Here is a 15,952-nt window from a genome sequence, read left to right as displayed (position 1 = left end):
TGTGATGATGATGGCAATGAGATGATAAATACTTTATCATCCCATATTTAGGAGGCTCTTTTGTCACAGCTGTTGAAATGATGATGAAATAATAATAATATGTGGCAGAGGCCTTTCTACTAGATAGTTTAGCAAACGATAGTATTTGATATGAAAGATTTCCTCTTTCTGTTCTTGTACAGCTGAGCTGAATCAGTCTTTTTGAGAAGGTGCTCCACTACCTGTCCGGTAAGTGGTATAGAGTGTGGTCAGGATTATTCATGATGCATAACAGTTTGTTCAGTGACTTTCTCTTCACCAAAACTTCACATGTGTCCCGTCTGCAGCCAACCACAGAGCCAGCCTTCATTTTATTCAGTCTGTTGGTGTCCTAACACGCTGCTGCTCCCCCAGCAGACCCAGCAAAGCACACTGCACTCACAAATGACCACTAGGAAATGTTCAGTATTTAACTGCAAACACACTGAAGTATTTCATCTTCTTTAGTAAAAAAGAGAATCTGCCCATCCTCTTCTTGTATGTTGATCTCCCAGTTCAGCCTGCTGTGCAGACAACCAGGTATTTGTACTCCACCACCACATCAACATCCTAGCTCAGCATGTAGCCGTCCTCTTCCTTGTCAACTCTCTCTCTGGTTTTAAGAAGCAGAGGAGTTCCTCCACACCGCTCCACAAAATCATCCACTAGTACTCTGTCCTCCTCCTGCAAATACATCTAACTAAACTATTAGTTGTACTGAAATCAGCAGCATTTTTTTGATTTGAAATGTTGTATTACAGTCATACTACTGTTACTTTTACTGTATCGAAGCATTTTCATAATCCAAACAGTAACGTTTTAACTGACACAGTAAATAGTTTTTTCAAAAAAACTGCAACATCTATATAAGTATCCACTGTCAGGTATCACCTGGACTGGAGTTATTCCTTGTGTCTTTATCTTGTCCTTTATAAGAAAGGGAAAAAAAACCTAACATTTTCTCCAGAAAGAATCATAAAGTCAAAATGAAGCAGTTAATTGTATGTTGCACGTGGGTAAAATGTTGATAACCCTCATAATTATTATACTAGTCAGTGCCATGGAAATATCACTAACGCGTGCAGATATGACAGTGCAGAAGGCGCTGTTTCTCTCTCCGACACTTTAGTTTTTAGAAGTTCACGTGTACCACCTTTCACCTGACAGCGAAGGCAACACGACATGGCCGAGATTTGCTTGTGGGAATTGTAGTCTGATTTGATTGAGCCCTTCATTGTGACGTGCCAGGCGAAACTACAAGTCCCAGATTGTTTAAGGCGGAAGTAGCGAGACAAAACACGGCTAGGCTACAGCACAACACGGCAGAGAAGATGTCGCGTGTTGTCAAAAAGAGAAAACTGGACGAAATCCGACAGGATAGGCTTTATTTTGACAGCTATTCCGATGTGACTATCCACGAGGAAATGATAGCGGACCACGTCCGAACCAACACGTACCGGACGGCGATACTGAAGAACAGTGACTCAGTTCGGGGTAAAGTTGTTCTGGACGTCGGGGCAGGAACCAGCGTTTTGAGCATCTTCTGTGCTCAGGCTGGAGCTAAAAAGGTGTACGCAGTGGAGGCCTGCTCAATAGCGGAGCAAGCCCAGATAACAGTCAAACACAACAACATGGAGGACAGAATTGAAGTCATTCGAGGAACAGTGGAGACGGTGGACCTGCCGGAGACCGTGGACGTGATAGTGAGCGAGTGGATGGGTTATGCCCTCCTGCACGAGTCCATGCTCAACTCGGTCCTCTATGCACGCGACAAGTGGCTGAAGCCGGGCGGCATCATTCTGCCGAGCAAAGCCGAACTCTACATCACACCTGTTATTGACCCGGTGGTGGAGGACCGCCTGCACTTCTGGTACACAGTCAAGGACCAGTACGGAGTGGACATGTCCTGCATGTCCGGCTTCGCCCGGAAATGTATCATGAACTCAGACATCACCGTTAGCTCTGTGACCTGCGAGGATGTTCTCTCCCACCCGGCCCGCTTCGCCGAGCTCGACCTGCACTCGATCACCCCGGAGGAGCTGCGGTCCGTGAAGGGCCAGTTCAGGTGCGAGTCGTTCGGCTCGTCGGCAGTGAACGCATTCTGCGTTTATTTTACGGTGACTTTCCCGTGCCCGGATAGCACGGCTCCCCTCGTTCTCTCCACGTCTCCGTGCAAACCAGAGACACACTGGAAGCAAGCGGTGCTGTACCTGGACGCTCCGGTGGAAGTGGTGCAGGACACACCGATTACTGGAGAGGTTAGAATGTATCCCTCAGAGGAAAACGCCAGGCATATATGTATCCACGTGGACTACTCTATAGGAGAGCAGAAGCGACAGTCCAAGACTTTTTCCATCCCTGATTGGAGCTCCGAGGCTCAGCCATAGCGTGCCATCAACACCAAAATGCACTTCATTCACCATGTGTCACACCCGTATGCCCGAGTCCTCTTATTATGTCATGGTTATCCATGGATCTTAAAATTCCTGGGAAAATGAGGCAGTGGTTTCACTTTATAATATATTGGCAAACATATAAGATCACAGTAGGCCTCCCCAGCAAATGAACGGACAGCTGCAGATTAAGACACAGAATAAAGATTGGCCAAGGAATTTAACCTTTTTGTGCATGTGCATGTCTAAAAAGGAAAAGCACATTTTCTTTATTTAGTGTTTGGTTTTAATTTTGTGTGTTTGTTTAGTTCTTCTACAATTCATTAATTGATTGAATCATTCATTAAATAGCCCCTGAACTACAAAAGGAAAACAGCCTGTTTATGCCCACATCTTCAAATGTCTTGTTTTTCTTGTCTTAGTAGAAAACATCTTCAAAATTCTATCAATATATTTAAGATGATTTAAAAGTTTTGATACATCAGTGTGTACTAGGAAGAAATCTTCAGAAAGTCTGGCTAAAAGAAGAGTTTGAGGTGGATTTGTAGCTGCTTGTAATCAGTCGCTCTGAGGCAGGTTTATAAAATGTTAAATAAATTCAACACCATGCTGCAGGCATCTGATATTCTGATAAACTCGGCCATTTATATTGTGTGGAATCTCATCAAAATTCTGCATTCAAATGAGCATCAGACCAATATATTGACTTGGACTAGCTGCAGTCAGGCAGGAGGCTGCATCCTACATGACTTTGGCTGCTGTTCAGTTACTTTTTAATGAAGTACCAAATTGGCTCATTATTTTGGTGTAAAACTAGGCTGCACTGTCATCTGTTGATAGAAAACACCAGCCTAATAAAAACTTATAATTCTACTTCAGCATTCTACATAAAAAAAAGCACAAGATATCTTGTCGGTATACCTGTTTTTGAACAGTTTGAAATTATAGTTTTATAAACTTCACCAGGCAGGAGTTTCAAAAAGTAACTCATCATTTATTGACTGAAGAAAGGATTAGTGGGCCAGAATCAGATTTAGAGAAAAGATTAATTTGTTCTTAATTTGTGGGTCTCAGTCCTTTTTCAAGACCTTTATTGCATTCAGTCACGACACACACCACTCACCTTAACACTGCTGAACAACGGCAGCTCTTAGCAACGACACTCCAGAATGGGGTAGCTCCCTTCTGCAGAACAAAGTGCCCCGCTGCTGTGCTAAAGAGAAAAAAAAAACCCTGCTCGCGAGACACGCGGCTTGACTTCTAAACCTCCCGTATCCCCATCCGATCAGAACTCTACAGGAGATGCTGGGACATGTTGCATCCATATCCCAAAGTTCCCAAATGAATGCAGACTGCTCCATGCCAGACACCAGTGGACACAGCCAGAGGAGCAGGAATGACACCTACTCGTTATTAGAAAGGCGAGCTGCTGTTTCTGTAGGTGCTTTGAATCAGAGACAATGTGTTGATTAAACCTTTTGTAAAGACTTAAAGCCAAAGCTTGTGGAGTAAGAGCCTGCAGCCTCTCTGATGCAACAGTTAAATACAGATTCCTGACAGTGATGATTGTTCTTTCAGGCCCTATTATCACCTGAAATATGGCGTTCATGTGTTTCTGCATCATCAATACAAATATTACCCATTGTCTAATGAGCGTATTTAAAATTAATCATGAGCTGTAGTGTCTGCAAATCAATCCCATTGTATATCAATTCAAAAAGAAGTGAAAAGGCTGAATCACTGTAGCTAAATACCTGCTGTCCTTTTGTATTTATATTTTAATATCTTGTATATATTGGTACATGCAGTTCTTCTTTGCAACCCATTTTTGGGCCAAACTTATATGCAGTTTTATTACAATGGAAAAATGTCAATCTTCTGTCTGACAACTTACTGACATTCAATCATTTCTCCAATCGACTGCTCAGTATGTATTACAAAAGGAGAAGCAGATGCAGAAACATCATTTAAAATATCCAGTTACTGATATGAGCAGCTTGAAATGTAACTAAGGTAACAGCTTATGGTCAGTTAGATGTACGAACTTTATAAAAACAAGTCAGTTAAAGTCTAAAGATGAAGTGTACAATGGCACTTTAATAAATAGATATCCAGAATTAGAATTAATATTTGTATTTAGTGCCAAATGTACTTTACAAGCAGAACCAGGCAAAGAAATAGTTTTTATACTGTAGTTGTAAATAGATGACTGTGGATAGGAGCAGGGCCAAACCTGGTTAAGCTCTTTTATCAGTCATTTGCTTTACCGGCTCCTGTATTACTGCTATAAAAGGGTCGCAAAAGGGTTGTTTGGTATCAGAAACAAAACAGTGGTGCAATTTTTAAAAGAATTGTTCAAGAAGATGGATGGATACTATCTCGAGTTTGTACACGTTGTTGTCTTGTATGGTGTCTTTAAATTAAAATTCAGCCTAATCTGATTCTATTAATTTATAGAATTTTAAGTATAAAATGTAATATTTTATACTTAAATTGGTTTCAGAAAATGCGGGCTTATTTATGACCACATCGGGTCATTGTAGTCAAATGTCAGATGGGGTTTCCACTGTGACGGGCTGTGTTCTACCACAGGTAGCGAGCTGGGTGGGTCTTTGTGAGTTGTTTTGCGGCACAAAAACTACATTTGTGTCCATACACTTTCCACACAAATTGAATTCTTCTTTTGCAGCTGTCCTAATGCACACCCACAGAGGCTCACTCTCTTCTTGACTTCCACAGGTGGCTGAAAAAAAAGCCCTGAGGCAGAACAAAGGAGGGTGTCCAGAGAATAGAAATGTCAAATGCAGCGCAGGCAGCCGCCGTTAAGCCCAGAATCGCACTCTTGCATGCACGGCCACTCTCGGCTGCTAAATGCTAAACTAATTGTGATCCATTCCTGCCTGAAATGATTTGGAAACCATTAGAAACAAGTGTTGAAACTCAAAATGGGATTATTTGGGTTGCATCGCACAGCAATTTAGGAGCCAATCAATAGACAATGTGCTTAATCTAACAGATTTCAAGACTCATTGTTCACTGGAGGTCTGGCGAGTGAGACAGGGAGACAGGACAGAGTAGGACTTGCTGAGCTGGAGTCACAACACGAAGCCATCTTTAGATTTAATTTTATCTAACTATAAATGTGATGTTATTAGCGTATAACATTATATTACTGTGTATACAAAATGATTTGTGTTGAAAAGAAAATGTTTACTTTTGTAGCAAAATCATCAGTACTACTAAAATGCAGGATACAGTTATTCACTGTAAAGATGAGCAAATGAAAATGCAGTGATCTAGTGCAGATTTATTTCTTGTAATAATAAAATTTCACAGTATAAAAATTCTGTCTTTATTTTAATCTAAAAGACTTAAACCATGTTGAATCACTGTGCACAGTTCAAACAGTGAGGTCATAATAATAAAATGTACTGCTTTAAACAAAATGTCCCAATGCAAAACTGTAAGAACGCTCACAGCCTTTTACATATGGATTCAAAAAAGACCAGAAATATATCTTATTAACTCCACTGGCTCTATTAGAAGCCAAATTTAATAGTTTGGCACACAGATTAGAAATTTTGGGATTTTCTCCCAACCCTGCAATTGGATTGGCTCGAGCCTCTTTAAGTTGGACAGAAAACATCTGTGATCAACTACAATTTATCACGGCTTATCTTTCTGTATGATTCAAGCACGATATCCTCATTCTTGTTTTGTAGCGTTTCCAAAGCTGATTTGGCCGGCCTCTATGCCCCAGGTCCTGTTCTAACACCCAGTCTGAGCTTTTTGGCATTCTCCAGCAGCTTCAGTTCCTTCTTTCCTCTGTTGCCAAAACTCTCCCAGTTCATGCCAAAGAGCTGTCCTGTGTCGTGGTATGATGCCGCCGACACTGAAACTTGCAAGTCTATTTTTGATTTCATCTCTCCATAAAATTAGATGAAAATTGTGTTTCCTCTATCTGCCTTTTAACAAACTCTGACTGTTATCAGCAAATGGTCCTTTATTGAATCTTTCCTGACTGTGTCTACAGTTTGCAGAGAAACCCTCAGTGTATTAATTTCAAAGCCAACTGTGTTCCTACAGACAATGAATATACAGTTTTCAAATGTCTCTATAGTTTGGGGGTGGGGGTAGAAAGAGACAGGGAAAGGACGTACAATTAGACTTATACTCTGTAATTAGTGCAACAAATGTATATATTAGTTAAAAACATATATAGTGCATCATCAATAAGGGAATTCTGGAAATATTTGATGATTTAAACACCTTCAGACTAGTAATACTTTTTAATAGACTCCAGTAGCCACTACCGTTGAGGACATGTCATGAATGAATTCATGATGCAGAGCACTCATCCAGTATACCATCTTGTATAAGTGGAACTATTATGCCTTTCTACTGTCTGACAGTGCCAAAATCTCAGGCTTCAGACTGCTTTAAAAATTCAAGTTCTAAAGTTGTTGTTTTTTTTTCTATCTTTGCCTCTTTCTGATGTCATACAGAGAGGATATCTTTTACGATGGTCCTCAGGTACAGAGTTGTGGTTGCGAGCTCAGCAGGCCCTCGGACCAGCTGTTTGTGAGGGGCAGCCGATCGCACAGAAATGGACCTATTTGGAGTTGTAACCTTAAAGGGAGAGGCAATAAACTGAGGTTTCACTAAGGTCCAACACATGATGCATTATTACATTTTTGAACAGTGAATCATGCAAAACTACCCTGCTAGATTGTAATATATATATATATATATATATATATATATATATATATATATATATATATATATATATATATATATATAGCCTACTATGCTCTCTTCTACCTCTATATATTTTAAACTTACAATCCATTATATCCATTATAATCCATTAACCCATTATATATAAGGGGTTTTCATGTTACATGTTATTATGGTGATATGGTGGCTTTGTCCTTGAGTTGTCAGCCTGTAGAAAGAACACAGTGTACAGCTCCTCACATCTGAGCCACTCAGCTCAGTTTACAATGCTCTCATTACCCTGAAAATTAATATATTTTGTTTGACATCTGTATTAACAGCAATCCAGCTGAAGAAAGAAACCTAACCTAACCGTACAGAATGACTTTGATAAAAAAGGCTTTTCACCAGAACCCGAAATGGAAATCTGTAAAACCAGTTCACACTTTGTAAAATACCATTCGAAATGTGATGGATCTTGAGCTAGGCAATAGCTCACCTCCATATTCAACATTTCACTGCGACTCTGAGAGATCAACAGATATGAATTATGCATTTTGAAACTTAAATAGAAAAATGTAAATCTGCGTAAAGTCATCTGGTTTGATTCGAGATAATTGTCAACGTTGGAAGAAAGTATTTTTTCCCCTGTTGATGTTTTTAATGATCAGATTAACATGCATATCAAAACGCTCTTTATAGTTCAGCGTGGATCCTACACTTAATCCTATAAAAAGTGGAAAATCACTGACTGTGTATTTCAGAGCTGGATTCTGGTGGCACAAGATATCTTATTGTAGCTGCTCATTCATCCTGATATGCTAATGACACCGTGAATAAGCCAATAGGATTCAATTCCCACAGTCGGTTACTGTAACCAATATTTCTGTCAGCATATCCTGTGAGGACAAATTGGGTGCATGGTATTGACAAAAGCTAATTTGGTGCAAGAGCCCTCAGAGTGGTGGACTTCATTTCTCTGGGGCCCAGCAGGCCAGACCATTTGTCATCATTATCATTAGCAACAGGAACTGACCCATGTGCCTACTGCTAAACCCCAAAATAACTGTGCTGTTCCACGTCCACATATTTTTTCCTCAACAGTAATAAAACCGTACACTTATTTAAATGAGAAACAGTATTTATTCTGCCCCTGAGCTGCAAATCTCAGCAGAGAAAGCGACTGCCTATCAGAAAAGCATCCAGCTGTAGGCACTGAGGCATGACTTCATGGACGGACACACACCGCACAACAAGGACAGATCTGGATGGCGCCTGTTAAGAAAGTAAATCCCAAATCACTCGCAGGGGCACGTAAATCTGAACGGGATGGCCCTGATTCACAATCAGCCCGAGGCAGGCGGCTCTTTGCCTGTGAGCAAAGTACAAATCCACCAAACTGTGTGGCCACATCCTCCTCCCCCTCTTGTTCCCAACTAATCCGTTTTCAATCATGCACTTTTTGGATTATGCTTTTCTGTAATTCTTCTCAGGTATTGTTTTATAACTTAATATGATATTTCAATTTGGGTGAGTTGGGTTATGGGTTTAGGACACCGTGCAGGATTGGATAAGCAGCAGAGGTCTGCAGGCAGCAGATTGGAGCGGAGGGTTAGTGCCCGACTGAAAGGAGCACGATAAACGTTTGACACAAAGTCCGAATGGAGCAGGTGCATAATAGTGGTGAGGCTGACCTGATTCAGTCTTTTCCAAACGCATCTCACCCGGTGACGTGAGCCCTGTGTTGGTCCCGACACTCACTCACTGTCTCACCTCCAAAGAGACACATAGATGCTTTACATAGCAAACTATGACTCTATGTCATCACTAAAAGGTGATCAAAACTTAAATAATAGTGATTAAAATGAGATTCCCTAAATTTCCTTCCTCAACTTTTTGAATGTTTTATAACCAAACAATATGAACTCACCCAGTCTCCACACAACTCTGAAGGAATGTGGAGACTTGTGATATTTAAAGCAATGCGACAGTGTTGTGTTGAGTTAAACATTAATCAGCTTTGGTACTTTACCCACTGCCATTATTGCATTTAAAAACATTGTAGCGCCTCGTGTATTTGTCAGTGGCACAATCTACGACAGTGCTTTCAGTGTCCGTAAATATGAATTGCAGAAAAGTGTGTCAGATGTTTTCATTCTTGTTCATGTTCAGAATACTTCTGCCACTACTGAATTCATATCTTTCTGCCACAGTCTGACTGCTTTGTGTCATTTTGAGGATTTTGTATTCTTAATTATTTTTTAGTCTTGTTTTTTATTAGTTGCAGTTTTATGTGTCTGCTCTGTCTCGCCTGTTAGCGTTGCTCCACTGTCTCCGTCATATGTAGCGCAAGTCTTTTTGCTTCTGTGTTAACCATTTGCATTTGGTTTGTTTCCTGTTTTACTTTGAAGGTGTGATTTCTTTCACATCTTGTGTTAGTTTTACTTGCTGCTGTGTGATTATCCTGATTGTTTTCACCTGTGTGTAATTTCATTGCACCTGTGTCTCATACCCCCCACTTTTGTGCTCCCAGCCTGCCCAGTGTGTATAAATAGTCCCTTCTTCCTCTTTGTCCTTGTCAGACTGTTTGTCAGCTGCGTTGTTATGTTTCTGTTTGGCCTCCCTGTGCATACCCTCTGTGATCGCCTTGTGCTTCTGGGTTACTGATCATTTAACCCTTTGGTTTAGTTATTTTGGCCTGCTGCTCACACCCAATATTAAGGGCTTGCTTCTTGTTAAGTCATTATGTCTCTGCTTCCTACATTTGGGTTTGCACTCCACATATCCTCACAGCATGCCCTCTCTTTAACTTTTACTATTACTTGCACTATTCCTGTATTAATAAACTGCCTTCCTCTCCTCCTTCCACCCCATTGACTAACGGACAGACTCTTCTGGATACAGGCAACATTACCGTCCATTCAACAGGTGCAAAAAATTCAATACATCCGTCCCTGGCATCCGCCAGACAGGGATGTGCAAAAACAGCGTAACTCATCAATTTACTAATAACCACCATGAAGAAGAAGAAGAGGAAAAGGAAAACAAAACTTAACAGCACATAAGTGAAGTGGTGAGATACTGGAAGAGTGGGCCTCGTGATTATTGGTCTCTTAAGTAAAGAGCCATCTATTGAACCCACTGATGGATTTGATGGCACATGGTCATTTTGTCCTTGAATAATAATACTCCTCCACATTCAAACACATCCTCCTTTCATTTCCCTTGCTGACCTTTAGTGCGTCTTGTTCGGCACAGCCTTACCTTAACATGTTAACATACACGGGGTTATCTCTTAGTATTCAGGTACTTTAGCCTTTTATTGGCGAATGGCTTCATTTACAGAATCCCTGTTCAAACCCAGTCTGCATGAGCTTAGTGTTTTTAGGCCTTGAATAAAAGACAGAATAGGGCTTAACAGTCTGTAGATGAGCTTCAGAAATGTATTGTGAGTCCACATTTTATATGGTGTCTTTGTATTGAGTCAATAAGTGGGAATTAAATGTGCTCTTTGGTAGCTTTCCTCTGCGCTCTCCTCTTTCTTGTCGCTGAGTGAATTAGAAAAAGAGGTTCATGTCAGGCAAGTTGCCCTTGGGCTCACAGAAGACAGGGAAAAAGAGAGAGGCAGCTGCATGAAGAGCTGTCTTCTCAGCTCAGATGGTCAACGCTGTATCCTTAACCTTTCCGCAGTGACATGAGTAAAGCGAGAGATGAATTAATTTACACTGGAACGGTCCCATGAAACAAAATGTTTTGTGGGCCATGCTAGAGTACTGGATTTGATAGGGTTTATTGATTAGTGACTCAACTGGCTTATTGTTGAGATTTCTAGCCTTGAAAACTCTGTTTCTGACTCATATGCTGCCTTGGAAGCCCACTCCCTCAGCTGTAACTGCTAAAGATGCAAGACAAGTGAGCAAATAATGCAATGTTCTCCAATTTGAAAAGCAACCCCCCCCCCCAAAAAAAAACAACAAAAAAAAAAAACAGGCAAGAGTTGCTTCACGGCATGCTTCTGTTTGATTTATCAGTTGATTGACTTGCTTAACCCCTCTAGTGTTGCAATATGTTGTCATTCACAGCTTATATAATCCATTGTTCCAGCTCTTTGCTTAGCAGTATAAGTTTTACATGTTTGTCTACTCAGACGGTACACCTTTGACTTTTAACAACGTGCCTTTAAGCAAACAAAACACCTCTCTGGAAGCAGCTGCTCGAAATGAAGACTAACAGAATTACTGCCAGCCGTTTTTCCATAGAGCTTTTTTCTTTCTGCCACAAACAGCAGACCAGTTTTCCCACTCAGTAGCGATGCTGCCGCTCCTGTTTCCAAAGTTTTAATGCTGTCACATATTTAGACAGTGCATTTCCTACTTAAAGCCATATAATTGTAAAAATAAAAAAATAAAAAAATAATAATTTAAAAGAAAATTAAAAATTTAAGAATATGTATATTTCTGTTCATGGTTGCAGTCAGCTATTGTTCGCCACTTCGTAGAATTAAACTTCAGGTGAAAGCCAGTTGTCAAAGCCTCACCACCTCATTGTATCTGAGAGCAGTGGGTCTGGCCACTCTGCCGTCTCCGAGGATCTTCTTTTTTTTCTTTCTTTTTTTAAGGGGCCACTCGAGGTGTCTCTGTGTCTCTCCTTTTTTTTATTTTTTCTTTCTTTCTTTTTCTTTTTTTTAAATAACCAAACGCTTAAAGATACAATTACATTCGACTTTGTGGGATTTTCTCCTGGAAAAATCTCCACCTGTGTGTCCAGGTCTAAGTGACGTTGCGTCGGTGCAGGGAGCTCCTCTCCATTCCCCGGGAGCGGCAGAGACAAGCGGGTCGCGGAGTGTGCCGTTCTCGCGCCGTGCTAAGATGTCCCGTTTTAAAGCGGATTTATTTGTCTGCAACAGGCTACATTACCGGCTGCTACCGACGGAATGAACCACTGAAGCCCAAGGTGAGAGGCTCAGGCAGCCGATTTATTTCTTTAATTGATGTCCAGCTGGATGGAGGGGCGCATAAACTTTTAAAGCTTCGCTACGACGCGCGCCAAGTGGGCGACCAAAAGCTGCGTCGTGATAAGAGAAAGTAAGGCGACTATTTTGAGATCACATGCTATTTTTTTTTTACCTTTCAGGTTCTCTTTGCTGTGCTTTCATTCGGCACCACACTCTCCCGTGCGCAGAGATGCTCTAATAAAAAGCGGTACCTTTTCTGTGGTACATCCAATATGAGATCAGGTGTAGCCTGAATGCCGCTGTCCTACTAAGAAAGTGCTGTTTCACACTTTCTTCGAACAGAAAGATTTATCTTAAAATCTCGCTCCAAATCACTTGTATACGTTGTTTAAAGGACACGTGGATGCGCTGTACGTGCACAGAACCAAAGCAGGAAGCATTTCCACGTCTAACTCGAAACCAATCAGTACTGCTGCGTGCCGATATTCCCACTTTAAAGTCAAAATAAAAATCACAATAAGGCTCCACACTTGTCATCAAATAGATTTTTTTTCTCTCAGGCTCTTTGATCGATATTTTTTTTAAAAAAAGAAGAAAAAAAGCCCAACGAACGTTTTCTATGAAGTCTGTGTGTCTGTTCTTTCCTTTTAACCACATCCTTGAACATCACCAGCCTTAACACAGGTTGGTTTCGGGTAGGGGGTGACTAGGGGCCTGTCTTGGCCTTTAGAGACTAGATAGACTGTAGACACTCGTTCAACTGTAAGGCTGTCAAGCTACTGTGATGTTAACCTGTGCGCCAAGTGTCATGACCCGATTCCTTAACATCCCGTCTTCTCTTGCTCCTTGTGTTAAGGAGTGATAATACAGAACACACTGGGCGCTAGCTAAATAATAATTATTATTATTATAATTATAAGTAGGTTATGAGAGCCTTAAATTAATGTAAACAACGTCGCTTCTTCACCCACAGATGTTAAACTTCGAATGTTAAACTCTGATAAACAGATTTTTATATTATTTATATCTAAGTAATCCCACGGACGGATTCACCCACAGTAACTGAGTTTTTAAATTTTAAAATAGACACTTTCTGTGGAGCCTTCGCCCTCGTTTTTTTATTTCCATTTTTTTCAGTCTTGGTTATATTATGCTAATCTGTCCCAATTTACACGTATTTGGAATTAAAACAGCCCATTTAACGAGGCGGGAACAGTGAACGTATGCTACCACTGTTTTTATTTGCATCAGAGGGATTTTGGAGCAATTACGCACCATTTTGAATAGTTACAACACACATTAAATTCGCTTTACTAGAACTATAGCTAATAAATCTAATTATAAATAAGATCCTGGCATTTCAACACGTTCACACTTCACAATGGCTTTGCATGTGAAATCAAAAGCACAAATATTGGCTTTTTCTTCTATTTTTTCCTCTCACATGCTCGGGTGGCTGTTAAGTAGTAATCACCAAGAGATCCCCCCTTCTATTTTGCCCGGATGCAATCATTCCTTTGAGACTATATTCACGCCCACATTTGTTGGATAATTTAACTCGATCAGGCGACTCGTGTGAACTCAACCAAACAAGGTTCAACTACAGGCAATCCCCCTCCCTTCTGAGTTTCTAACGGGTCCCGAAAGAGGATTGTGCGTGTTGATGTCTGTGAAGAAGGGGTGTGGGTGGGGGGGGTGGAGGAGTATGTCGAAGTGGAGACGGGCTGGAGGGGTGTGGAGAAAAACCATAGGTATGCGTGTGTGTGGGGGGGAAACACGCTGAGTGTGCGTCTCATCTAATAGAGCCTCGGAGCGCATTATCTTCCCCGTCATCTCCGTCTGTGCGGTTGGTGCTGCGCCTTGCTGGGGAAACGGCCAGGAGAAGATGCGTTGATGTGAGCGGATATTCTCAGCAGCCGAGACTAATTGTCTGTGATTCATGTCCCTGTTGAGTGGCTGAAACCTATTCATAGCCAGGGAGAAGGAGAGAAAGGGGAGAGTGGGGGACGGGATCCGCGCAGAGATCCGCTCTCAGCAGTCTTTGGAAATATAGGAAGCAGATCGCAGAGAGGAGGAAAGCGCGCCAGCAGGTCAAAGTTTCTTTCGCGGTACTGTGTGTGTGTGCGTGCGTGCGTTTGTGTGTATGGGATGGGGTGGGGGGTTCCCTTTTCCATGGACATCATCGTGCTTCAGGTTTGACGCCGTGATGGAATGACACCAGAAAAGAGGATGATGGACACTTTGGCACCGGAGTCTTGCTCAGAGATCCCCCGCGTTTCCAGCAGGCGCGGTGCTGACCGAGCCCTCAGGACGGTGATCAGTCATTTGTTTTGAAGTGGCAGGAAAATCCTCCTCTTGATTGAAACAAGAGCGAGAGATGGTGCGCGCAGCGATTCCTCGGAGACTGACGTGCGTACTCATCACGTTTCCGTTAAGGAGCGCGTCTTAAAGAGCTTCATTCTTCGTTCATGTTCATTCTGCTGCTCTGAACTTGTTGAGCGGCGTTAAAGAGCAGCGGGACTCCCAGAGAGGCACTCAGAGAAATGTGAGTTTTCCATTTGCTTGTGAAGTTTACTTTTTCTTTTGTGCGTTGAGTAATAATTTTTACACTCCGGTTAATAAATTCTAACGTTGCTGGAAGTTGGTGAGTCTGGTTTATATGCATTTATCTCCAGCAATAAACAGCTAAGGATGGGGCAGGCAGCTGTTGGGCTTTGGTTTCTGGACAGCTTGACAAAGTTTAAAGCAAAGAAGACTTGTTAACATGTAGAAATAAGGTGCCCTTGAATTCATCCAAAAACATGACACAATTTCCTCTGGTCATTTTTTAGAGGCGCCCCCTTGTGGAACTTATTACAACGTCCTTGCTTCACTGCCATGTATAATTATATTAGTGTCACTGCAAGCAGTTACTCCACCTTTAATGCATCCTTGTGTTGTCTCTTGCATTTAGAAGCCTTTTTGGTATATTTGGTTTAGGTGTTGGTCACTTTTGCACATTTGGTAGCTCCTGATGTGATTTAAAGATGCTTCCTAGCCCAATGAGTGACACCAGGTCTGTCACACAGCAATATGTGGCAGTACAGTTATGCTATTTTTTTTAAATAATAGTTATAATCTTCAAGACTAGAATGGCTTCACCTTGAATTAGTCTAAAAAAAACCTTGCTGTTTTAAGCAGATGCCTTTAACCATTATCATTAAACATGAGCGCTCTGGTTCAGGCTCCATCCAAATACTGACTGAAGGATCACAGTGTGCATTAGAGGGTTTCTGGATTTAGTTTACACTTCATACACAGCATCAGTAACACTTGCTTTTGGCATAAATGCTATCTGCTATATCTGCTATGCTATATATCTAATGCTATCAAAAACTCGTAGGTAACACTGAGCCATCATTTGTGTGGTCCAAGCGTCTGTCGCTTTAAACTGTGTGACTATTCCAACCTTTTCACAATACTGTCAGCTTGAGAGAGCTACCTGGGTGAGCACATTCTTCAGAGCTAAAGTGGACATTTTGAGCATCCAGACATGTCACTGTGGTTGCAGAATAATGTGCTAGCAGCCTTTTTAGGAAAAGTGTCTTTAATAATGCATAAGGTGTTCCTGTGTCGCAAAGAGAAGCATGCTCGGTGGCGAGGGGAAGCAGAGAGAAGGAGGAGGGAGGGAGCAAGTGGGAGTGATCTTGTCTCACTGTCTCATCGGGTGCCCCACGCGCTGCTCTATATGTGCAGCTGGAGTAGCTGAACGCCCGAGGGCGTTCAGCTCGACTTGGGTCAGCATCGCCACAGTCACCCTGTCAAAAGTGCTGCTCCCGCACACACAGAGCACACAAGGCAGCTTGAGCAGCTCAGAGGAAGGGGTGGG

The 15,952-nt window shown here is 41.7% G+C and overlaps 2 protein-coding genes across 7 annotated transcripts in view; both read left to right on the top strand.

The window, feature by feature from the left end:
• The first annotated feature begins 1,291 nt into the window (after nt 1–1,291).
• On the top strand, nt 1,292–4,061 carry prmt6 (protein arginine methyltransferase 6). The gene has a single exon (XM_085173348.1). It carries the CDS (start codon nt 1,350–1,352, stop codon nt 2,403–2,405), a length of 1,056 nt encoding a protein of 351 aa, XP_085029474.1. The 5' UTR covers nt 1,292–1,349; the 3' UTR covers nt 2,406–4,061.
• Nucleotides 4,062–11,573: 7,512 nt separating this feature from the next.
• The window catches only part of ntng1a (netrin g1a), a 118,608-nt gene continuing 114,229 nt past the window's right edge, over nt 11,574–15,952 (top strand). For 2 of the 6 annotated variants that reach the window (XM_085172242.1, XM_085172241.1), the window contains exon 1: nt 12,099–14,629. The gene's annotated coding sequence lies outside the window, so the exon portion shown is untranslated. The other 4 variants (XM_085172244.1, XM_085172243.1, XM_085172240.1 and 1 more) reach the window with 3 other exon arrangements.

This window comes from Neolamprologus multifasciatus, chromosome 9 (assembly GCF_963576455.1).
Source record: "Neolamprologus multifasciatus chromosome 9, fNeoMul1.2, whole genome shotgun sequence".
NCBI lineage: Eukaryota > Metazoa > Chordata > Actinopteri > Cichliformes > Cichlidae > Neolamprologus > Neolamprologus multifasciatus.
This window is presented reverse-complemented; position numbering and strand designations above follow the sequence as displayed.

Excerpts from the sequence above, each read along its gene's own strand:
- prmt6 (XM_085173348.1), top strand. The coding sequence starts at position 1,350 with ATGTCGCGTGTTGTCAAAAAGAGAAAACTGGACGAAATCCGACAGGAT.